This window comes from Schistocerca cancellata, chromosome 5 (genome assembly GCF_023864275.1).
Source record: "Schistocerca cancellata isolate TAMUIC-IGC-003103 chromosome 5, iqSchCanc2.1, whole genome shotgun sequence".
Classification (NCBI taxonomy): domain Eukaryota; kingdom Metazoa; phylum Arthropoda; class Insecta; order Orthoptera; family Acrididae; genus Schistocerca; species Schistocerca cancellata.
Window position 1 is genome coordinate 194,170,627 of NC_064630.1, and position 26,431 is coordinate 194,197,057.

At 36.8% G+C, this 26,431-nt stretch overlaps 1 protein-coding gene across 3 annotated transcripts in view; it reads right to left on the bottom strand.

Moving 5' to 3' along the window:
• Positions 1–1,778: 1,778 nt before the first annotated feature.
• The window catches only part of LOC126187879 (uncharacterized), a 35,861-nt gene continuing 11,208 nt past the window's right edge, over positions 1,779–26,431 (bottom strand). For 2 of the 3 annotated variants that reach the window (XM_049929212.1, XM_049929213.1), the window contains exons 3-5: positions 3,485–3,556; positions 2,050–2,222; positions 1,779–1,964 (exon numbers count right to left, since the gene is read on the bottom strand). In XM_049929212.1, the coding sequence (XP_049785169.1) occupies positions 1,821–1,964; positions 2,050–2,222; positions 3,485–3,556 (389 nt within the window). In that variant the 3' untranslated portion in view covers positions 1,779–1,820. The remainder of the gene's footprint in view (positions 1,965–2,049; positions 2,223–3,484; positions 3,557–26,431) is intronic. The other variant, XM_049929215.1, reaches the window with a different exon arrangement.

Sequence of the window (26,431 nt, forward strand, 5' to 3'; positions counted from 1 at the left end):
ACTTACTACATTTTCGCTGTTCATGCAGTAAAACTGTTGCATCAGGATGACAACATGATGTTTAAATTTACTGTTTCTTTGCTACTAACTCTAGTCTCAATACATTTAGCAGCATTATCCACATATGCTGCTGAATGTACCTACAAAATTGTATAACTGTGGGAAGGAAGTGAACAGGAAGGAAGGGGGCAGGGGGGTGGACATAGAAAGGAAAGAGACAGCGAGAGCAGCAGGAGGAGATGGGCAAAGAGAGAACAGAGTAGCTGATAGAAAGATAGAGGTGTGGGAGGAGATGGACAAGGAGAGAGGGGAATAATGAGACTGACTGTGACTGTCCATCTCCTCCCACACCTCTATCTTTCTATCAGCTACTCTGTTCTCTCTTTGCCCATCTCCTCCAATTGTTTCCTTATTTCAATAAAGGAGACATGTCTGATATCATCTTGTAAATCATTTATAGCTGAATAAATAATTAACTAACATTTCTTGGAAATCATAGATTGTTACCGTATAGAAGAGTTGCTGAGTCACAGTTGCTGTTCATGCAGTAAAACTGTTGCATCAGGATGACAACATGATGTTTAAATTTACTGTTTCTTTGCTACTAACTCTAGTCTCAATACATTTAGCAGCATTATCCACATATGCTGCTGAATGTACCTACAAAATTTTATAACTGTGGGGAGGAAGTGAACAGGAAGGAAGGGGGCAGGGGGGTGGACATAGAAAGGAAAGAGACAGTGAGAGGAGCAGGAGGAGATGGGCAAAGAGAGAACAGAGTAGCTGATAGACAGATAGAGGTGTGGGAGGAGATGGAAAAGGAGAGAGGGGAATAATGAGACTGACTGCTGGAACTGAAATAAATACATACTCAAGTAATGGCAGTTACTCAGCTAGTTATTTAACTATAAACAACTGCCATTCTGCAGTAAACTGCCATGGTTCAATAATCATTATTGTAAAATTCTATGTCCAGGATTTGTGACTGAATATTCTATCCTCTTTCCATTCTCTTGACCTTAACATTTCTTTCATAGCAATGAGATTTGTGACAGCTTTCTCAGACAGGCCAAGGAAACACAATGAAAATTCAATAGAATGTCAGAAGTATCATCAACGTCCTGTTGCCAGAATTGGAGTGTAGCATAATGTAGTGTGCATGTGTAGTGTTGGCATTGACCAGTTATGTGATACAGATGAGTAATGGCAGTGTTAATGTATATTTTGATAACATAATATTACTGTATGCATGAATTAGTTAATTTAAAAAACAATTGTTTCCTTATTTCAATAAAGGAGACATGTCTGATATCATCTTGTAAATCATTTATGGCTGAATAAACAATTAACTAACATTTCTTGGAAATCATAGATTGTTACCATATAGAGGAGTTGCTGAGTCACAGGCAGCCACAATGAAAAATAATGCTAGAAATATTCAGCTTTCAGACTAAGTCATCAGAAGTGAAAAACACACACACATTCATATGAGCATAGCTCCTACACAAATGTCCACTGTCATCTCTGAGTTCTAAGACATGATAGACCTGTTGATGACTCAGCACCTCCTCTGTGTGGTGAGTAGCAATTTATCCTTTCTATGTTGTTGTTATTCCATCCTGGACTTGATTTTAACTAACAAATCGTTTATGACCTCACTTATTCTTTTTACTGCCACAGCTACAGTCAGTACTTCCATAAAAGTACTGAGTGCAGTATTAATTAATAAAATAATGTATAGTATATCAAAACATCTAATTTTTAACAATGGTCTCACTTATTTGCATGTGAGTAAAATGTAACTGTTTTCTTTTTTGGACTTACTCATCTCCACATGCTATCATATAAAGACATGCTCCCAACCAAAGAGACCCAAAAAATAAAAGGAGAAGATATTTAAACAATCTCAGCAGTGTAACATTTACATTAAATTTTTCCTCCATCTGGCTTAGCTGCCGAAGTACCTGTGGAATGTAAAACCATTTCTTTTACATTAATTGCCATCTGTTATCACAGTAACTCATAAATGGAAGAACAAATTCAACTCACCTCTTTTAACTTTATCACTCTGTTTAACATTACAATATCTTCCAGTCTTTTATTTTTACCAGAAAAAACAGCTCTAACAAAGAGCTCTAATGGTACTGTGGCAATTATATCTAATATAAAACCACTTTCAGAAAATTTTACAGCTGCTATCTCTGACACTGTTTTTGCAAACCCTGGAAGTTAGAACATGTGTGAATAAGAGCAAAACAAAGAAATGGAGCAGGATATATTCTTGATATAGTTTTTAAAAAAGCTATAAAAGCACCTAGCATCAGCAAATACTACATGCATCTTGCATCAGAAAATACCAGGAGCTGTAATTCTTAATGGTCCACATCAAATTTTAACAATGAAATCAATTTTTGACAAAATAATTTAATTGAATAGATAAAATATCTATTCAGGTGGCAGAACACACATACCCTTTACTTCTCATCCTATGTGGTTAAGTCTACCCTGACCCGCAATTTTGGGTGACTTTGCTGAAATCTACCCTTTGTCATAGACGTCTCCAGTCCTTTACCTTCACCCCTCTTCCCTCCCCTTCAACCCTTCTGTCTGATGTAGGAGCTACTGTCTCCGAAATCTTCCCTAAGTACAGCCTTCTTTTATGTATGTGTTCCAACATCAAATTTTAAGTAACACACATTGTAAACATATTGAATGTGCGTGTTTGACATAGCTGAGTCAATGTAAGAAGATCCCTGACAGCTGCAGCGAGCTGGCCATGGCATCTTCATGCAACTGCCTTAGTAACATGATTCTGTAAATGTCTCCAAGGCAATTCATCAATGCTGTTGAAGATGGCTATTGGTTTTGCCTGAGGCCATTAGCACAATGCAGCTGAAAGCTGGCAACAGCCCTGCTAGGTGTCAGGCATATTCTTAGCTGACTTGACAATAGTTATGTCAACTAAATTTCATTCAGAAATGTTGATCAATGACTTGCTCTTATAAAATCTATATCTTGTAACCATTTTATTATTATATAAAAGTTAGGGAAACTGAATGAATTTAATTGGTAAACAATTCACTAAACAACATTTGGAGTACATCTGACATGGTCATAATGACAACACAATGGTTCAGATGTTTATGTAGTGTACTACAAAAATTCTGTTTATTGTTTTGAGGAATAAATCACAAAGTAAAAATTTCAGCATATAACACTTATTGAATATCAGATTATCAACACTATATGTGTTTATTCTCTCTCTCTCTCTCTCTCTCTCTCTCTCTCTCTCTCTCTCTCTCTCTCTCACACACACACACACACACACACACACACACAAACACACTTCTCTTTGGCTACAGATGATACAATGTAGACCTATAGGTCTGTGTCCTGTAATGGCTATTATGAGATGTTCAGCTAACAACTTTACACAACATTCTTACAGCATGTTTCTTCAGGATAATTACTTTTTTAATCTTAGCTACATTGCTCAATATATTATGCCATAGGAAAGTAGTGAGTGAAAATATGGAAAATAGGATGTCAGTGGTACCTGTAAATTTACAAAATAAGATAAATTTTTGGTCATGAAAACAGTGAAGGTAGCATACAACAAATTTCAAATTCCTCAGAATTGTAACACTTACCTGGAACACAGATAATTAGCAATACAGTTCAGCCACACATTGTACATAAGTGTAATACAATTTTCATTGTGGATAAAAGAAATGATAATGAAATGGATTTCTCACTCAGAAATCATATTTGAGAGTTGGCTGTTTCTGAAAAGATTGTTTTACACCTCATGTAAGAAGTACAAACATCTACCAGCATGTGTCATTATGAAAATGGCAGGAACATGGCCTGTTGAGACTGCAGTATATTGTTCTGTGATATTACTTCTTGCATTGATTAGGACTGCTTGCACTGACCAGTAGTTCATGACTGAGAGTTGAATACAGAATTAACAGATTCAGGAAAGCCATATTCAATGCTTTGCAAGGTCCAAATGTTTCCTCCTACCCACTGTCATATCTCTAGAACTTTTATGGACATATATATTGTTCACTCACCCGTGCAGGATTCTGCAGTCATCCCACATACCTTGAATCATGAAATGGGCTTGTTTGCAACAAGACAAATGTCCACATGGATAAGTCTATGGCATCTACAGTCAAAGGCAAAACACGATAGTAACAAGTCTCCCAAATGAATTACATAATGCATGTGAGCATTGTCACAGAAAAATTTGTGATGACCCTGACATAAGTTATCAGTTTGACTGGAAACAGATGGTTCTCTGATGTATCATGGCATTTATGAAATCAAAAAATGTTTATTTTCACCAAATTTCAAACTATAATCAAATGCATCACAGTTTAAAAATGCTGTGTTGTGTTGTTGTAGTCTTCAGTCCTAAGATTTGTTTGATGTAGCTCCCCATGCTATTCTGTCCTGTGTGAGACTCTCCTTCTCCAAATAACTACTGCAACCTGCATCCTTCTGAATCTGTTTATGGTATTCATCATTCATCTCTTGATCCCCCTCTACAATTTTTAACCCCCCTCCCCCACCCCCACCCCCCTCCCCGCCACACACACTTTCAAGTACTTAACTGTAGATCCCTTTATGTCTCAAAATGTGTCCTATCAACTGATCCCTTCTTTTGGTCAAGTTGTGCCACAAAATGCTTGTCTCCCCAATTCTTTTTGGTACTGTCTCATTATTTACCTGTTCCATCCATTTAATCTTCAACATTCTTCTGTAGCACAACATTTTGAAAGCTTATATTCTCTTTTTGTTTAAACTATTTTTTGTCCATGTTTTTCTTCCATACATGGCTACACTCCAGGCAAATAATTTCAGAAAATACTTCCTAAAACTTAAATCTTCATTCAGTGTTAACAATTTTCTCTTCTTTGGGAATGCTTGTCTTGCCATTGCCAGTCTACATTTTATATCCCCTCTAATTCAGTCACCATCAGCCATTTTACTGCCCAAAGAGCAAAACTCATTTACTACTTTAAGTGTCTCATTTTCTAATTTGATTCTCTCAGCATCACCTGATTGAATTTGACAACATTTCATTAGCCTTGTTTTGCTTTTGTTGATGTTCTTCTTATAGCCTCCCTTCAAGACAATGTCCATTCTGTTCAGCTGCTCTTCCAAGTTTTTTGGTGTCTCTGACAGAATTGCAGTGTCATGGGCAAACCTTAAAGTTTTTATTTCTTTTCCCTGAACTTTAATTACTACTCCAAATGTTTATATTGTTTCCTTTACTGTTTGTTCAGTGTACAGATTGAATAACGTGGGGTATGGATTATGACGCTGTCTCACTCCCTTCTCATCCTCTGCTTCCCTTTCATGCCCCTTGACTCTTATAGCTTTTGTCTGCTTTCTGTACAATAAGTAAACAGCCTTTCACTCACTGTATTTTACCCCTGCTAGCTTTAGAATTGCAAAGAGAGTATCCCAATCAATACTGTCAAAAGCTTTCTCTAAGTCTACAAATGCTGTAAGCATAGATTTGCCTTTTCTGAACTTATCTACTAACATACGTTGTAGGATCAGTATTGCCTTGCATGTTCCTACATTTCTCTGGAAACCAAACCAATCTTCCCTGAGGTCAGCTTCTACCAGTTTTTCTATTCTTCTGTAAAGAATTCATGCTAGTATTTTGCAACCATGTGTTTTGCAAATTGATAGTTTGGTAATTTTCACACCTGTCAGCACCTGCTTTCTTTGGAATTGAAAATATTACATTCTTCTTGAAGTCTGAGGGTATTCTGCCTGTCTCATTTATCTTGCTCACCAGATAGAAGCGTTTTTTCATGGCTGGTTCTCCCAGGCTATCAGTAGTTCTAAAGCAATGTTGTCCACCTGAGGTGCCTTGTTTTGAGTTAGGTCTTGGAGTGCTCTGTCAAATTCTTTGTGCAGTATCATAGCTTCCATATCATCTTCATCGACATCCTCTTCCATTTCCATAATATTGCCTTCTAGTTTATCTCCCTTGTATCAATCTTCTATATAATACTTCCACTTCCTTGCTTAAAACTGGTTTTCCATATGAGCTCATGATATTAATATACATTGTTCTATTTTCTCCGAAGATTTCTTTCAATTTTCCTATATGTAGCATCTACCTTTTCCCTGATGATATAAGCTTCTAAATCATTACATTTGTCCTCTAGCCATTCCTGCTTAGCCAATTTGGACTTCCTGTCAGTCTCTTCTTTAGAGATTTCTATTCCCTTTTGCTTGACTTATTTACTGCATTTTTTTATTCCTCTCTTTCATCAATTACATTCAATACCTCTTGTGTTATCCAAGGATTTTCGCTAGATCTTGCCTTTTTAGATATCTGATCTTCTGCTGCCTTTACTATTTCATGTCTGAAAGCTGGAAATTCTTTTTCTACTGTATTCCTTTCCCCTGCTCTTGAAAATCTTTCCTAATGCTCCCTCTGAAACTCTCAACAACCTCTGGTCCTTTCAGGTTATCCAGGTCCTATCTTGATAAATTACTACCTTTTTTTGCAATTTCTTCAGGTTTAATCTACAGTTTATAACTGATAAATTGTGGTCAGCATACACGTCCGCCCCTGTAAATTGTGCTACAATTTATCATGTGGTTCCAAAAACTCTGTCTTACCACTTCATAAACAATCTGAAACCTTCTGGTGGCTTCAGGTCTCTTCCACACGTACAACCTTCTTTCATGAGTCTTAAACCAAGTGTTGGTGATGATTAAATTATGCTCTGTGCAAAATTCTACCAGGTGGCTGCCTATTTCATTCCTTTTCCTGATTCCATATTCACCTACAATTTTTCCTTTTCCTACTGTCAAGTTCCAGTCCCCCCTCAAAATTAAATTTTCGTCTCCTTTAACTACCTGAAAAATTTATTTTATCACATCATACGTTTCTTCATTGTCTTCATTGTCTGCAGAGGTAAACTTGTAGTATTGTGGTAGGATAGGCTATCTTGGCCATGATAATGCATTCACTATTCTGTTCGTAGCTTAATCTCATTGCTGATTTCTTATTCACTATTAAACCCACCCCTGTATTACATTTATTTGATTTTGTATTTAAAACCCTTTATTCACCTGACCAGAAACCGTGTTTCTCCTGCCACCAAACTTCACTAACTCCCTCTGTATCTAACTTTACCTTTTTAAATTTCTTAACCTACCTGCCCAATTAAGGGAGCTGAACTTCCACTCTCTGATCCATAGAATGCCAGTATTGTTCCTCCTGATGATCTGAGTGGTCCCAACCCAGAGATCCGAATACAGGACTATTTCACCTCTAGAATATTTTACTCAAGTGGATGCTACCATCATTTAACCATACAGTAGAGCTGCATGGCCTCAAGAAAAATTACATCTGTAGTTTCCCCTTGTTTTCAGACTTTTGCAGTAACAGCAGAGCAAGGCCGATTTGATTGACATTACAAAGCCAGTTCACTCAATCATCCAGGCTGTTGCCCCTGGAACTACTGAAAAGACTGCTGCCCCTCTTCAGGAACCAACATTTGTTTAGCCTCTCAGCAGATATATGTCCATTGTGGTTGAATCTGGCTATCTGTATCACTGAGACACCCAAGTTACCCCACCCATGGCAAGACCCATGTTACTTGGTTCATGTGTGGATGGGTGGTGTGGGGGGGGGGGGGGGGGAATTAGTAGTAGTAGTAGTAGTAGTAGTAGTAGTAGTAGTGGTAGAAGTAGTAGTTTATTCATCCAGAGATAATTTACATTGCATGGATTTTGTCAGAAAATACATAGTAAATAAAAATAAATACACACACACACACACACACAGACACACATACATACAACCACACACACACACACATACATACAACCACACACACACACACACACACACACACACACACACACAAACACATATACACACATATAAGGATGTAAAGTATCATACAAATACAAGGGTTCACAGTACCCTACACAACCTTGGATTAAAACTGCACATACAACTTTGATTAATTACATAAAAGATATTTTTCATGGAATACTCAGTTCAGATTTAAATTAAAAAAAAAAAAAAACAGTTGTTAACGCTTCTGTTCAAAATGCTGATTCAGTTCATAGCAAACATTTGGCAGAAAATACAATTTACACTGACTATGGGATATGAAATCAACATAACATATGAAGACAATTATTTGCTACTAGGTTGTTGAAGGTATTCATTTATGCTATAATAGCAGTTAGTCCTTAAATACTTGAATATTGCTCCTTTAAATGTAGACAATATTTTTATTTGTTTTATATGTGCTGGAAGTTTGTTACACAATTTCCTACCTTCAATGTTTGTTTCTGTGCAATAGCCTTGTTTACTCTTTTTATTTAGATATCATTGCACATTTTTCTATTCTATGAATGCAGACCTGAGACGGTTTTGAAATTTTCAATACACCTTTTTATGTTAATTACACTTTTTTGTATGCAGAGGCATGACAGAAGTTGAATATTGAGCTGTTGCAATTGCTGCTTGGAGGGTGTACTGTGTGAATGTAAGGAGACAGTTTTGCTACACTGTTTACTAGACACGTTACAAATTGCTAGTAGTGCAATGCAAGCAGAACTTAACTTGCTAGTGAGATAGTGGATGCAGTCTTTCCAATCTAACTTTTTTTCTATATGGACACCTAGAGTTTTGTGACAGCTACTCTCTTTACTTCTTTATTTCGTATTCTGAGATCCGGTTCATTTTGTGACTTAGTTTTCCTGAAATGGATGTAATTATTTTTTTAAATATTTAAAGTTAAATATTCCACAACTTTAGTTACAGATCTTGATTTACATCAGTTATATCAACATTTGTACTGTCAGCAAACGGGGTTATATTACCACTGATTGGAATTTTGATGTCACTCACATAAATTAGAAATAAGAGAAGTACTAGAACACTTCACTGTGGTATTCCAACTGTCACAATCAGATCTTTAAGCAATACTTTGGTTTTTAATGTTAGCTGATTTAATTTCTTCTACCTGGTGTGTTATAATGATAAAAAATACATATATGAATGGAATAAAATTTAAAGGATAATACAACTGCATTATTGGAAATGCTCTGCTAGTATGAATTTAGGCTATTTGGATTTTCTCTCTTACATTTTGACTGTAGATGCACACATCCAACTTCAGAGACACCAGTGCATGTCAAAAAATTAAGAAGATACTCCTTACTTGGCTCCACTTCACTTCAATAAAAATACTTAGTACTGTTCTTAACTATTTTCTTATCATACACACTTAAAATACATAACACTTGTAATACTTCATATTTTAAGCATTACATCTTAACCATCCTTCCACATGTGTGAGAGGGGAAAAAATCATGTACAAAGGAAATTTTTTTTCTTTTGAAATTTCAGATAACAAAGCTACTGGTCTATAATTTCCCACTTCATACATATTATGCTTTTTATACAGGGGTTTTATTTTTGAAATTTTTAATCTTTGAGGAAACACTCCTTTGTAATTTGCTAGCATAAGATTTCTGAGTAGCACACCGTGATCATCTTTTAAAACAATGTCTCCTTCACTTGTAACATTTTTATTTATTTTTTACTGCTTTTGTAATAAAACATCACGAAAATGTTTTCGTGGTGAAGTTTGGGATGTGTATCATTGTTTATCACAAGAAAAACAATGTTCAGCATACCACATCTTAATACACATATTCTCCACCAATTATGAATGTATCTTGTGTAATTTGGGGTGCTGCTTCTTGATGCTGCCATAGGTTCATTTTGATGTTACTGCATCAACACATAGAATTTAAATAATAGTTTGAATAAGTTTCAGTGCTTCTTGCTTACAGTAAATTCCATTTCATACACTAGATGTTCGGCGGTGAAGGTAAAACTTACAAAGTCTGAATACATGCTGTTAACACAATATTTGGTCTAAGACTAGAGTAAGACTGGCATAAGACTGAACTATGGCAGCGTACATACCACCTTTACTTACATGGTTTTAAACAATTACTGTCATAGTTACATATTGAATTTTGAATTTATAGAAGTAAAATTTTTACATACATCTACCCAAATTACACAGAAATTTACACAGTATAAAAGTGAATAATTTCATACAAAAATGGGAAAGAATCTGTTTCTATTAAGACTATAAATTACATCTGTTATTATTGTAACAACATATCATTAATTTGCATGAATTATTTCACTGACTTAAAGGAACATCATCCTATCGTTTTCAGGTGAACTGAGGGATTAGTTCTATTGAATAAAAGGCCTAGATTTTATTAATTAAATTTTGTACAAGTAAAATTATACATTTTTATATGGTTGTAATTACAGTGCTATTAACCAACACCAATTAAACCATGAGAATGCTAAATTGTGAATGAAAAATCATCATGTTATATTTTTATTAGGGATACGAACAATTTCTGGCTTAAAAACATAAAACAGCTGTCTCTCAATGACTTACAAATGCCAGAATTTTAATCGTTAATTAATTCATAATTATAATAGCAAAATTATTCCTAGCATGTTCCTGAAGTTTCTACTGTGTGTAAATTATGATGGTACATTAGTTCTTAACTCAATATGTTTCCTTCTTTCTATAGAGTGGTGAGACACAATGTAAACAATATCAAAGCAACAGTTTAAATTAGAGTAAATTACTAATATGATATATATGCCCTCTTTGGGGAAGTGGAGATGAGACTGGATTAGGACACAGGGACCCAAGGGATTGTGATATTACAATACCCCCCAAAGAGGTTTGACTATCGACTTCTAAATCTCTGGATAAAATTAAGGGAACATAATCATGACCAGTGAAACAGAAAAACAATTTGACAATTAGTGTGTGGAATATATCTACTAACATAATTAAATTTTACAGGTAATATATGATTTTAATACAAGGTATGTGTTATTGTGTACATGTTATATACAAAGTTTAGTGAGTCAGATTTATCATATACAAAATGAATCTTGTCACTGTACTAGAAAAAAAAATACAAATGTAGAAACTTTCACAGTTTTATCATTTTTGTGCTCTTTTTGATGCACTCCATTGTATGTTCCATTAGATTTCTTATCACCACAGTCAATGTTCATAGATTATTACCTAAGCAATTGTGTTTTACTTCTAAAAGAAACATGTTAATGTGAGATTATTTCTCACAAGTCTCTGTTTAGTTGGGAGTCAAGATATGGATATAGTATCACATAAATTATCATATTTTTTAAAATATGCAGTCACAAGTAAATTGTGGCCATACTTCCATTTTTTTGAGACAAGAACTTGCCTCAACCAGAATGCCAGACATTTGAAGTTATATAAAACCAATTTCAAAGTCAAAATTTAACAGACCAAAGAAATGTATCATCTTCCAAATGTAATGGTCAGAATGATTGCATCTATATCAGTGTCCTTAAATAAATGTGAATGTAGATCAGTAAACAAAATTACTGGTTTCTCAGTGTAACACCTCTGTCATTACAACTACTCTACCTCTTACCTTTATGAGTTTCCAAATGCAGTGAACAGTATTTCAGTATAAAGTGTTGTTTTTTTATCATACTCCATTTCACATCATTTTATTTCAGCTCCTACCTCGGTTCATTTCAAAATTGTATTGTATTGTTTTGAGAATTTCCATGCAAATTCTAGAATCACTTGTTTTGAAGACATGATATTTTAGACATGAATGGGAGAAACGAACCCTAAGTGTATGATTCCTGTATTATAGAGTCATGGTTATCAAGCCAACTCTGTTGTAAATATAACTTAATTGTTTCTAATATGAGACAACATGGGTAACTTACAATAAGTCAATTGTTTATGTGAGAAGTGTGACTTTTATTCTTTGAGGAAGTTCAAATATACCAGTAGTTGTTGAAAAGTATTCTTCGAGTACCTCATTATTCCACAAAGAGAGAGAGAGTCTTAAAGGTTCCTGTGACTAGCATCATTCATCGGAGAAGAAGTCTGTAGAGACTCCAGAAGCCGGCTATCTAGAGAAGTAGACTGGCTGCACATTCCCAAGTAAGTCAACTCATGTAAGAGAAGTGGTGAGTTTGCACATGCACTTTACACACTCTTAGTTGTCAAAAATGTTAGAACATGGCGACCCGTGAAAAAGAACATGAAAAACAGGAATTTTAAGACCAAAAATGAGAAAGATGTATATTGTATGTTGCCATATCAACCAAATCAAATCCAATAAAGATTTTGCTCCAAGACTTTGAAACATGACCAAGTATTCAAAAGAGAAAAAAATTTGAATTGAGCAATAGTAAAGAAGATTCCAGTGTGTTTCTTTAAGAGGATATCCACCGAGATCACTCTGATTAAGAAGACCTGGTGTAGGGAGTACACAGCTCTCACACACATTGCAGGGATGCAGATGTGGAAACCAACATCCGATGCTGCTGGCATCAGTTGCTGTTCACTGCTGCTGACCTGCTTCCACTGCCGCTCACCGACGCCTATGCAGAAACCAACAACTGATGCCATCAGCACCAGTTGCTGTTCACCGGTGCTGATTATGCGTCTGCTCATTGACACAGCACAGATTCTACACCGTGTGAGCGTAAAGCAGAACGTTATTGTTTTAATACAACATGGTATAAACCATATAATAAACTTTGAAGTTAATTTCTAAATGCTCACAAGGTCTAAAGTTTGTAAAACTATAGATCACATTCAGCATGTTGGAGAGATGTCAGAACTGACCATGGCTATGAGAGTCACTAAAGAAGGGCCTGACTGGTCTGAGTTAGTAAATCTAATCAAAGCTCAGAATCTTAGGATAGACTCACTACATTCTAACTCAAATGCTCAGGGGGAAGCTTTGAAGGCTCAGAGTCTTAAGTTAGACTCAGTAAATTCTCAGTTAAATGAAGTTTTAAATGCTCAGAGTCTGCAGTTAAATTCTAAACTAGATGCACAGAGTGCGACTTTAAGTAGAGAACTAGACTCGGTGCAGTCCTAACTGAATGCCCAAACAATGAATTTAGGATTATTAAATGTGAAAGACAACTCACAGAGCAAAGAATTTGGTAATCTTTGCCAAGTCATGGATGCTTTAAAGACTGACTAGTAAAGTAGAGGATTTGAAATTAGACTTAAGGAAAGAATTAAGCAATTCATTGGACATTCATGTAAATCAACTGTTCATTGACTTAAGTCAGAAACAGAATGATCAATTACAAGATTTAGCAAAAAAGTTAGAGTTTGATGAGGAAAAATGTAATACTGTAGAATCAGAAGTCAATGAAAAGTTAAGATCATTTGAAAATGTATGCAATGTTAAGTTTGATGCTGTAAAGCAGGGATTGCATACTTTAAAAGATAGTGTTGAAAAGAAAGATAAGTTAATGCCAATAATCCAATCACAAATTACAGGTGTAAGTACGTGAGGGTGCCTAATGTAGAAAGAAGCTTCCAAGACAAGATAGCAAACTCTGATATATTAAATATAAGTAGTTTGAAGGAACAATTTTAAGGAATCATAGATCGAAAAGTCACTGAGAGAATGACATCCGAGAATGTGTCACCTATTAGAGAATCATCACAAAATCTTTATTAGTTTCTCAAATATACATATATCCCACAATTGTTAATTAATCAAAACACAGTGTAACTTCCAATTCAGAAATATGGTGGACTGTACAATGTAAAGATTTATTCTGTGTTTGTAATACAGTGTGATAAAGCAAAATTAAAGTTTACAGCATTAAATCTAACCTACCATACCAGACAAAATGTAAACAAAGATGCTGTGACTTACCAAAAGAGAAAGCACTGGTAGATAGACACAATAAAAAACACACAAACACACACACAAATTTCAAGCTTTCGCAACCCAAGGTTGCTTCATCAGGAAAGAGTGAAGGAGAGGGAAAGATGAAAGGATGTGGGTTTTAAGGGAGAGGGTAAGGAGTCATTCCAATCCCGGGAGCAGAAAGACTTACCTTAGGGGGAAAAAAGGACAGGTATACACTCTCTCTCGAGCGCACACACACACACACACACACACACACACACACACACACACACACATACACATACACACACACACACACACACACACACACACACACATCCGCACATACTGGTCTGTATGTGTGTGGATGGATATGTGTGTGTGTGCATGTGTGTGTGTGCGCGAGTGCATACCTGTCCTTTTTCCCCCCTAAGGTAAGTCTTTCTGCTCCCGGGATTGGAATGACCCCCCTAAGAAGAGAGATGATGAGACCCACTAAACAAAAGCGCTGGCAGGTCGATATATATATATATATATATATATATATATATATATATATATATATATATATATATATATATATATATAGTTATAATAGAAGGAAACAATCCACGAAGGAAAAATATATCTAAAAACAAAGATGATGTGACTTACCAAATGAAAGTGCTGGCAGGTCGACAGACACACAGACGAACACAAACATGCACACAAAATTCAAGCTTTCGCAACAAACTGTTGCCTCATCAGGAAAGAGGGAAGGATCATCTTTGTTTTTATATATATATATATATATATATATATATATATATATATATCAGCAACAGCACACCTCACAAAACACATACCATATTAACAAAGTTAAGAGTACAAATGCTTACATTATTTTTGTGGTACAATATGTCTGGTTCCTATTACTAGAAACAGTCAAAGAGAGGGGGAGAGAAGAACAGTCTAGGAGCATTCTTCTCTCGTACTAACTGCATACAAGTTATTACATTTAAGGAGTTTACTCCTTGATATTAAGATTAAATTTAATATTTGCTATGAAATAGGAGAATTTTATGCCGGCTATATATATATATATATATATAGCCGGCATAAAATTCTCCTATTTCATAGCAAATATTAAATTTAATCTTAATATCAAGGAGTAAACTCCTTAAATGTAATAACTTGCATGCAGTTAGTACGAGAGAAGAATGCTCCTAGACTGTTCTTCTCTCCCCCTCTCTTTGACTGTTTCTAGTAATAGGAACCAGACATATTGTACCACAAAAATAATGTAAGCATTTGTACTCTTAACTTTGTTAATATGGTATGTGTTTTGTGAGGTGTGCTGTTGCTGATTCTGTGCTTTTCCCTACTCAAAATCCAAACTGGTCAACAGACAGTAAGTTGTATTTATTTAAATAATTCATTAGCCTATCTTTCATAATAGTTTCTAATATTTTTGCAATGTATGAGAGTAGAGTAATTGGCCTATAATTTTCAATTTTTACTGCATCACCTTTTTTGAAGAGAGGTTGTAATTTAGCGTATTTTAAATAGTCTGGAAAGTAGCCCTGCTTGAAAGATTGATTCATTATATCTACTAAAGGTGGAAGTAGGCTCTTGATACAGTCCTTAATTATAAAAATGGGGACTTCATCCAGACCAGCTGAGATTTTGTTTTTCAGTTTGCTGACTGCTTTGTAGATTTCTTCCTGTGTTGTAAGGAATAACACCACTGAGTGTGATACACCACTGTTTGGCTTTTTGACCTGAGGAGCTGTTAGAAAATTTTCCTGTAATTTTATTCCTATGCTACTAAAATAATCATTTATACTGTTTGCCAAATATATTGGTTCTTTTATTAGAGTCCCTTCCTCTTTGATTTTCAAGTTTGACAGATTCATTTTCCTGGTACCAGTTTCCTGCTTTACAGTCTTCCATACTGCCTTATTTTTATTTTCAGCAGAGAGCACCAGTTTGGAGTTATGAGCTCTCTTTGCTGCAAGCAATATTTTCCTGTAAGTTTTCCTATATCTTTTATAAAAGAGTTAGAAAGCAGGATTAGTTTGGCTGTGTTAAATGGAGCTCAGTTACTTTAGTGTTTCAGACGATTTTTTGATGCCTTTTGTGACCCACTTGTTTTTTCCTGCTGTTGATAATGGACGTAACACTTTAGGAAATGTTTCTTCAAAATTGTGCAGGGAGACCCCCCCCCCCAAGAGGGATCATTGCCGATAAAATTTTATTAAATATTTTTTTCCATTCATAATGTACTGCTGTATCCGGCTTGGGTATACTGTGGTGGAAGGTGCTGGCCGGAAGACCATGGTCAGCACATTCCTGCCACGTGCTCCTTGGTCAGGCTCTAGTCCCACAGGTTGGTTATGCTGACGAGCATATGCTACTAGCAAGGGGCATTGGCGGAATCAATCCTCCAATCAGAGACTAGTCATGTGATTGCGTGGGGACACCGCCGGGAGCAGTGAGGGCAGCTTGGAAACAGCTCCACTCTCTCTTAGCTTCAGACCTCGGCCCTGAGTAGTAGCTCCTCTAGCCTCTGCCTCTCTCCTCAAACTTCCTGATGAAAAGACGGCAACCCCTCTTGGGGCTGCTCAGCCCTATGTAGGCACCCATGTATCATCTTTACATGAATAAATATGGTCCATTCAACTTAATTCCAGTGCCCAAGAGACAAGCAATTCATACAATGTTTTGGATAGCTATATGTGTCTTTCAACAAGTGGACAGTGAAGTGTGGTAACATTAACATACATGTGCAATTAAATAATTTCTAAGTATTGTGTCTTACAATGCCTGATACGTCAATAAGTGAACTGTAGTTATTCGAGACAATACTTACCTCATCAATGGATGCTGTTGGCCAGGGTTGTCTCTACTGAAAATGTGAGTGTGATGGGTAATAATGATGCCCAGACTGTCAGAATGGAGATCTTCTGCCACACTGTCAGATTTTCAACAATAAGCACACACCCACTGCACCCAGAATGAAGGCAAATGACATGACAATTCTTTAATATGTAATACTCATGTGGAGGTGTGACCCTCAAAGTGAAATCAACACTAAAAAAATAAGTGCATGCACGTGCAATGGTAGCAACTAGCATATTGACCGTTAGTGTCCCATGCTTAGCCGTCAAACCTATTAGTGCACAAGTGCAAAACCCTGCAGCAAGGCCAAAGCAAACTGAACATTATTGTCAGTGCACTAAATTCAAATATGTAATGAACTATCATATTACATATATACTCTTACAATTTCTAGTAGAACTTTAACATACATAGCATAAGTTGACATATCCATTCCATTGAATAAAAGAGAAGCCAACAAATAAAGGGCATCAACCATAATACGTACATGCAAATACACTGTACATCTCCATACCTTGTCAATGTACAGTGTGGGGGTAATTGTGTAGATACATGGTGAAGACCCCCTGGGTATGGTAAAGTTAAAATTGATAAAAAAAAAAAAGAAACAGCAATCATTCATAAGTATTGCAAAGAAATTAATTATGAATGCACAGTAAGGCGCAGACAAATGAACAAAAGACATCATTCACTTTTCTTTGTACACGATTTTGTTTCAATCTCTCTCGTATGTAGAGGGTTGGTTAAGATGTATTGCCTAAAGTCTTACCTGCTACAAGTGTTACACATTATATGTGATTCTGAACAAGAGAAGAGTAAACAACAGTATTAAGCATTTTTATTGAAGTGAAGTGGAACCAAGTTGGGAGGATTTTCTTCATACTATACTTTAATTTTATCCATTTATATATTTTTTTTAATTATAATACATCTGTCCTAACAAGGCAAAGTTGCACACAGCACTGTTGTAACAATCACCTGGGCAGCTGGCATCTGAAACATAGTTTGTGCATGTAATGTAGAATAAATGTCAGCATGATGAAATGCAGGAACTTTGCTCTCCTCATTATGATTTTCAGTATGCATGTGTTAATGCAGACTCACTTTAGAGGCAAAGCCTGAGTCTGCAGTCACATGTTGCACTGTCGAGTGGCGAAAGTGTTGACTCCAGGTGGTGGTGAAGGGATGAAATGTCCCATTGTAGGTGCAGGAGCTTTGATATTCAAGTGCTGCACTGCAGGATATATGGCCAAGCTGAACAAATCAAGGCATGAACACAGCTGGTGCCCGCAAAAATACTTGCACTATGAAGAAACGGTGCACAGATTCTTACTCGGGGTCACCACTGTGGGAATTCGGTTGAGTTGTAGCCCAAGGAAACACACTCATTTCTGTAAGACTCAGTATATTTCATTACAGATGTCCACATTACAACAAGTTGTACAGCAAACTCAACAAGCAAGATGCCATGGGCCAGTAGGTTAAAAATGTCAAAGAAGTTGCGATGGCAGTGATATGTTGTTCATACTTGTCGATGCCACATGCTAATGTCTTTGGCTCCTGAAAATTTCACTGGCATGTCTTCTATTATAGGTGGTCTATTTCTTTCAGGTACAATTATTTTATTAACTGTCCTCACATTTAATACTAGTCTCTCTGTTCCATCTGGTTTATTAACTACTACTAATGGATTGTTACCACAATTATCAAAGGGTTCAATGATATTCCACTCAATCATGCAGTCAATTTCTATTTGTACTAATATATTAAAAATATGCTGTGACTTACCAAACGAGAGAGTGCTGGTAGAGAGACACAATAAAAGCACACACAAACACACCCATAAATTTCAAGCTTTCGCAACCCACAGTTACTTCAACAGGAAAGAGGGAAGGAGAGGGAAAGACAAAAGGATGTGGGTTTTAAGGGAGAGGGTAAGGAGTCATTCCAATCCCAGGAGCAGAAAGACTTACCTTATGGGGAAAAAGGGACAGGTATACGCTCGCACACACACACATATATCCATCTGCACATATGCAGATACAAGCAGACATATGTAAAGGCAAAGAGTTTGGGCAGAGATGTCAGTCGAGGCGGAAGTACAGAGGCAAAGATGTTGAATGACAGGTGAGGTATGAGTGGCGGCAACTTGAAATTAGCTGAGGTTGAGGCCTGGTGGGTAACGGGAAGAGAAGGGCAAGGTACTTGAAGGGCAAGTTCCTATCTCCGGAGTTATGATAGGTTGGTGTCAGTGGGAAGTATCCAGATAACCCGGACGGTGTAACACTGTGCCAAGATGTGCTGGCCATGCACCATGTCATGTTTAGCTACAGGGTGATACTCATTACCAACAAACACTGTCTGCTTGTGTCCATTCATACGAATGGACAGTTTGTTGCTGGTCATTCCCACATAGAAGGCTTCACAGTGTAGGCAGGTCAGTTGATAAATCACTTGAGTGCTTTCACACGTGGCTCTGCCTTTGATCGTGTACACCTTGGGAACTTGCCCTTCAGTATATCCTCTCTTCCCGTTACCCACCAGGCCTCAACCTCCACTAATTTCAAGTTGCCGCCCCTCTTACATCACTTGTCTCTCAACATGTTTGCCTCTGTACTTCCACCTCGACTGACATCTCTGCCCAAACTCTTTGCCTTTACATATGTTTGCTTGTGTCTGTATATGTGCAGGTGGATATGTGGGTGTGTGCGGGTGTATATATGTCCCTTTTTCCCCCAAGGTAAGTCTTTCCGCTCCCGGGATTGGAATGACTCCTTACCCTCTCCCTTAAAACCCACATCCTTTCGCCTTTCCCTCTCCTGAGATTTACTGTAAATTTCTTTGTTTCATAGTGTCCATTCTATTTCAAATATCATTGATCGACATTTTATTTCATCAATAATTTATGATAGTGCTTTGGTATCCATATCTGCAAAATATCTTTACTTTTCACTAATCCCTTTTTTTAAGTTTAATCCTTTGAATTAAATTGTCTTGGTCACATTTTATCTTATTTACATGTTCTATTTTACAGTCTAGCTTCTGTTCAATGATTCCTAGTCATTCACCTACTTCTGCAACATGACTGAATCCTAGGTCTAATCACTTTTCATCCTACTCATCTATGGTTGTGTTGGGGAATGAAAACTTTTAGTGTACTATCTATGGGACCTAATGTGATTTGATCCTTTCCAAATTGTTGTCTGTTTCTGTCAATCTGTTATTCATTTGAGAAAACCTGTGTAATACCAACTGCTTATCACCTTGTATGAAAGCCGTGTTACATTATTTGATTTTGTAGGTAAATCTAAAGTGTAGAAATAACTATGCATGTTACCAGTTATCTATAGTTTGTGATTAACCTTCATCTACCTCTTGATATCAAATTCTGATTAAAATTTCTGGTTCTCCATGTAGCATTTTGCTGTCATTGTGCTTATGATAATAAATCTCACACCATGTTTTTATTTGCACTTCAGACCTCATTCCTTGTAGCAGTATACTTCACTAACTGGCCACCAAGTGTGAGTTCCATGTGTATCACAAAATCCCCTTCTGATAAGAAATCACTAACACCTCACACTTTAAATAAAAAATCATACATTGGTCTTAAGTCACTGTGAACATGTTCATATTGTTTTGCATCATGCTGCATTACCAACTGCCATAGCCACTATGTAGCATAGCTGGTGCTTTCCTTTTGCTGCTGTCTTGTGGTGAGGCACCGTAATCAAAAACCACTGACTGTCAACCAAAGCTGATATGCTTGAAACACCAGAAGCACAAATTGAACTTGTTATCTCTTGGGTGATGAGACTGTACAGTTATGAGTGTAGCACATCTTCCAAATCTGTATTGACTAGATTAGTTTATTTTTGTACCACACTAAATATCATCTGTTGCTTATCTGATCAGTTTGTCATGTGACCCAGATATTAAGTTTTCTTTATTTGTATGTATTTGATGTTTAAATGCTTAGGAACCTATTGTTTAATGTATTGATGTGCTGCATTTTTTCAGATATAACCAGGTAAAGTCTTCTTAAGGGGAGCCAGAACGATCCATCTCCTCCATGTCGTAGCAAATAGAAGGGTCATTTTTTCTAAAACCATTTAACATATTGCTCTGAAATTTTGACTACATGTTCAGTGAATATTTCTCTACAAAGCTACAATGCCATGTTAAGAAATCTACATCTACATCTACATGAGTACTCGGCAATTCACATTTAAATGCTTGGCAGAGGGTTCATCGAACCACAATCATACTACCTCTCAACCATTCCACTCCCGAACAGCGCGTGGGAAAAATGAACACCTAAACCTTTCTGTTCGAGCTCTGATTTCTCTTATTTTATTTTGATGATCATTCCTACCTATGTACGTTGGGCTCAACAAAATATTTTCGCATTCGGAAGAGAAAGATGGTGACTGAAATTTCGTAAATAGATCTCACCGCAACAAAAAATGTCTTTGCTTTAATGAGTTCCATCCCATCTCACGTATCATATCTGCCACACTCTCTCCCCTATTATGTGATAATACAAAACGAGCTGCCCTTTTTTGCACCCTTTCGATGTCCTCTGCCAATCCCACCTGGTAAGGTTCCATACCATGCAGCAATATTCTAACAGAGGATGAACGAGTGTAGTGTAAGCTGTCTCTTTAGTGGACTTGTTTCATCTTCTAAGTGTCCTGCCAATGAAATGCAACCTTTGGCTCACCTTCCCCACAATATTATCTATGTGGTCTTTCCAACCGAAGTTGTTCATAATTTTAACACCCAGGTACTTAGTTGAATTGACAGCCTTGAGAATTGTACTATTTATCGATTAATCGAATTCCAACAGATTTCTTTTGGAACTCATGTGGATGACCTCACACTTTTCGTCATTTAGCGTCAACTGCCATCTGCCACACCATACAGCAATCTTTTCTAAATCGCTTTGCAACTGATACTGGTCTTCGGATGACCTTACTAGATGGTAAATTACAGCATCATCTGCAAACAACCTAAGAGAACTGCTCAGATTGTCACCCAGGTCATTTATATAGATCAGGAACAGCAGAGGTCCCAGGACGCTTCCCTGGGGAACACCTGATATCACTTCAGTTTTACTCAGTGGTTTGCTGTCTATTACTACGAACTGCCACCTTCCTGACAGGAAATCACGAATCCAGTTGCACAACTGAGACGATACCCCATAGGCCCACAGCTTGATTAGAAGTCGCTTGTCAGGAACGGTGTCAAAAGCTTTCCAGAAATCTAGAAATACGGAATCAACTTGAGATCCCCTGTCAATAGCGGCCATTACTTCGTGCAAATAATAAGCTCACTGTGTTGCACAAGAACGATGTTTTCTGAAACCATGCTGATTACGTATCAATAGATCATTCCCTTCGAGGTGATTCATAATGTTTGAATACAGTATATGCTCCAAAACCCTACTGCAAACCGACGTCAATGATATAGGTATGTAGTTCGATGGATTACTCCTACTACCCTTCTTAAACACTGATGCGACCTGTGCAATTTTCCAATCTGTAGGTACAGATCTGTCGGTGAGCGAGTGGTTGTATATGATTGCTAAGTAGGGAGCTATTGTATCAGCATAATCTGAAAGGCACCTAGTTGGTATACAATCTGGACCTGAATACTTGCCCGTATCAAGCGATTTGAGTTGCTTCGCAACCCCTAAGGTACCTACTTCTAAGAAACTCATGCTAGCAACTGTTTGTGTTTCCAATTCTGGAATATTCCATTTGTCTTCCTGGTGAAGGGATTTTGGAAAACTGCGTTCAATAACTCCGCTTTAACGGCACAGTCATCGGTAACAGTACCATCGGCACTGTGCAGCGAAGGTATTGACTGCGTCTTGCCGCTTGTGTACTTTACATACGACCAGAATTTCTTCGGATTTTCTACCAAATTTCGAGACAATCTTTCATTGTGGAACCTATTAAAGGCATCTCGCATTGAAGTCCATGCCAAATTTCGCGTGTCTGTAAATTTTAGCCAATCTTTGCGATTTCGCGTTCTTCTGAACTTTGCATGCTTTTACCGTTGCCTCTGCAATAGTGTTCGGACCTGTTTTGTGTACCATGGGGGATCAGTTCCATCTCTTATGAATTTATGAGGTATGAATCTCTCGATTGCTGTTGCTACTATATCTTTGAATTTGAGCCACATCTCATCTACATTTGCATAGTCAGTTCAGAAGGAATGGAGATTGTCTCTTAGGAAGGCTTCTAGTGACACTTTATCCGCTTTTTTAAATAAAATTATTTTGCGTTTGTTTCTGGTGGATTTGGAAGAAATGGTATTGAGCCTATTGGTTTTTGTTTTACAATTTTTTTTCAAACAGATTCTTATGTTTTTCTCTAAAATTTTGCATTTTTTCTTCTATGACTCTTGAATTATACAATATTGTTTTACAACTTGTTATGAAAATGAAGGAAAAGAAGTAAACAATATTGTGTATAAATTTCATTGATTTACTGTCAGCAGTTTTTGAGAAAATGTTCCTCAAAGATGAAAATTTGAAACTTAAGGGAAATGGCTTCCTAAGTTTTTTAATACATTCCTGCCCCATATGATGGATTATCTGCATCCTCTTCTTTTTCCTGTGTTAGTTTGCTTTTCACTGGTCTTTTCTTCCCTTTTGCTGCATGTTGTAAACTTTTGTCTCTTCTTCCTGCACCTCTTAGTCTTTCTTCGTCAATTAGGAGATTGTGGAAATGGTGGCGTGTCCTTGTTGGAAACCTAAACGTTTCAGCACATCATATTTGATAATGTGTCTTTCATTGTATGTTGCCATTGCATCATACACTCTAAAATGCAATGTTTTTATCTGTACAAACACTCTTTTGGGAATCCTAATCCAAATTAAATTATTTACACTTTCATTTGGATTTTGTGTTTTCCCATGTAAACACTTTTCCAATAAACTTGGCTGTGATAAATCTCTGAATATGGGCTTAATTATATCAATTACAGTATTTGGCAAACTGTTTTTATGGGCATATTCCTTTCCTGATTAGTACTTATGCCATGAGTCATCACTTGTGGGGCACAGTGGGTGCTCATTTGTTGATGCAGTATGAAAAAATAATGCCCATACTGCTCTCCTCATATGCTCAAGCTTCTTTTTGCCTAATTGCCTAATTGCACACCCATAATACCTCTGCAATCTATCAATTGCTTCATCTGTCAATCTTCCTCTTCCTCCAAGGGTCTTACCATCACTAAGCTTCTGGGATCCTAATGTCTGCTTTAGTTTGTGCATGGGAGCCCCGAAGAGCTTCTGCACATGTCCAATGCACTCTTATTTTTTAATGTGAATTTCACTGCCATAACGTTTAAGTTCCTCCACAGCTTTATATCCCTCACAATCACCATCTTCTAGATAGTTAGTGTTTTATACATTATACCACTCCTGTGATCTATAAAAAATTGCTTTCACTCCCTCTACTTTCATTGCTCTGCTCGTGCCATGAAAATTTGCTTCACAACTTTCACTATGTTCATCCTTGGTATTGACCTTACGTCCGCAGCTCATGGTCTTGCGGAAGCATTGCCGCTTCCTGCGCACGGGGTACTGGATTCGATTACCAGTGGGTTCAGGGATTTTCTCTACCTTGTGATGACTGGGTGATGTGTGTTCTTCATCATCATCTCATCATCATTGAATTACAAGTCGCCGAAGTGGCGTCAAGTAAAAAGGACTTGCAATACGGCGGCTGAACTTCCCCGCAAGGGACCTCCTGGCCAACAATGCCATATGATCATTTCATTTCATTGACCTTACATCTACAATGTTTTGAGAGAATAGCAACATCAATTACTTTGCAACTGTCTCCACTGATAGCTGTCACTACTCCATTTAGAGATTTAGGACCTCTACGTTGCCATGATACATCTAAAGCAACAGTTAAATCTCTACAATTTCTATTATCTGTCACAGCTTCTTCAACTGCTTTTTTCATTGTTGCTTGAGCCACATCTTCAGCAGAAGATCCCACCAGTTCATTATAAAATCCAAACATGGTTGGTGGTTTGGCAAGTTCATAATTCCACATAACATTGTCCCTGCAGCAGTGCCCTTGCCAGTGCAATGCAAGCCATACACATTTATATCATATAACTTCTTTCTACTATTACCACAATGAGGAATACTGTTAGAATTAGAAAACGAAACTTCTGCAGCACATTTGTTACACTTCAATAACATCTCAGATGCCAAACCAATGTGTGAAGTTATTTTCAATTCCACTCCTCTTTCTTTGCAAACTTGGCATAATATGTTATGTTTCAAAATAATTAGAGAGCAAGGAAATTTTAATTATTTCATTCACATCATTACTGCACTTTCATAGTTTTCAAATTTTTTTTGATTTTCACAAAGTTTCTTGTTGGAAGAAGTTCTATCACATTCATTTGGAGTAGTCGGTGAAGCAGTCTGAGCGGCATCTCCCTTTGAAGCAACAAAAGATTTTTTCTTCCTCTCATTGTGCTGTTTCTTAAACACTCAATGGCTGAAATGGGGCATACTGATATCCACAAACCAAATACGTAAAACGGGCATGAGCAAAATTCATCAGATATGCAACATTGAACAGCTAAACAACACAAAGCAAACACAACAAGTCTATACACATGGTATAGCATTTATGTTTAACAATATGAACAGTCACTTGTCACAGAGATAAATCCATACTGTCTAATTCCGCAAATATACCCTGCTTGCAGCCAGTGAGCTGCGCCGTCAAATGTGGCACACCATGCTGTGACAACTATTTACACGGCGCGACAACTTTGCAGTGATAAAAAACATGGTGTCAAAATTTTGTATTTTTTTGAAACTTACACACCTTTGGGTACTGTATTGCAGATGCACTTTCTGCGTTTTTTATTGATATTATTCAGTAGTGACTGACCGATGCAAAACCTTGCTTGGTTCTCCATGTACCACTTTGTTGTCATTGTTAATATGATAATAATTCTGACCTGATGTATTTATTTGCACTTCAGACGTCATTCCTTGTAGTAGTATACTTCACTAACTGGCCACCAAGTGTGAGTTCCACAGGTGACAAACACCTCTGTGTTGAGTAAAAGTCAATGGACCCCTGACAGATAATCCTTAATTAATCATAAGTCAGAAATTCTACTAAAAAAGTAGTCCAGTAACATGAAGATAGACGCATAATTTAATGTTCTTCTGAAATACAGTAACTGGCATGTACTGAGTCTAATGTTTAAGTGATCAAATAACATCATCACTAAAACATCAGTCTAATTGACATTATTGTCCATCAGATGTTCAGGTCATCAATATTCCTCTGAGCAGTGTACAGTGCTGAGGTCTCTTTGCTGTACTACTAATGATGACTTCAGTCTTTGCTTGCCTAGGTGTTGCATGAAGCCTGAAAGAAATACCTTAGGCAGGCAAACAAAAAACAACAGAATGCAATCTCAAGTAACATTAATTTCAAATAGAGACAACTTTAATTCTTGAAAATATGATTCTATCCCATCTCATACGAGCTCAAATTTTGTCTTGCTTGTTCATTTACATACTATGACTGTACGGAAGTTTTTGGTAAGTCCACCAACTTTAATCAGAATTATTACTGATGAAACCATAGAAAATCTTATATCCCTCATGAGGTTCTTGAGATGTACATCAGCTTCTCTTTTTTTATCAATTTCACACCTAATTTCAATTCAACCTTTTAATCTCAGTTTGCCCAAATTGTTTCTGCACACA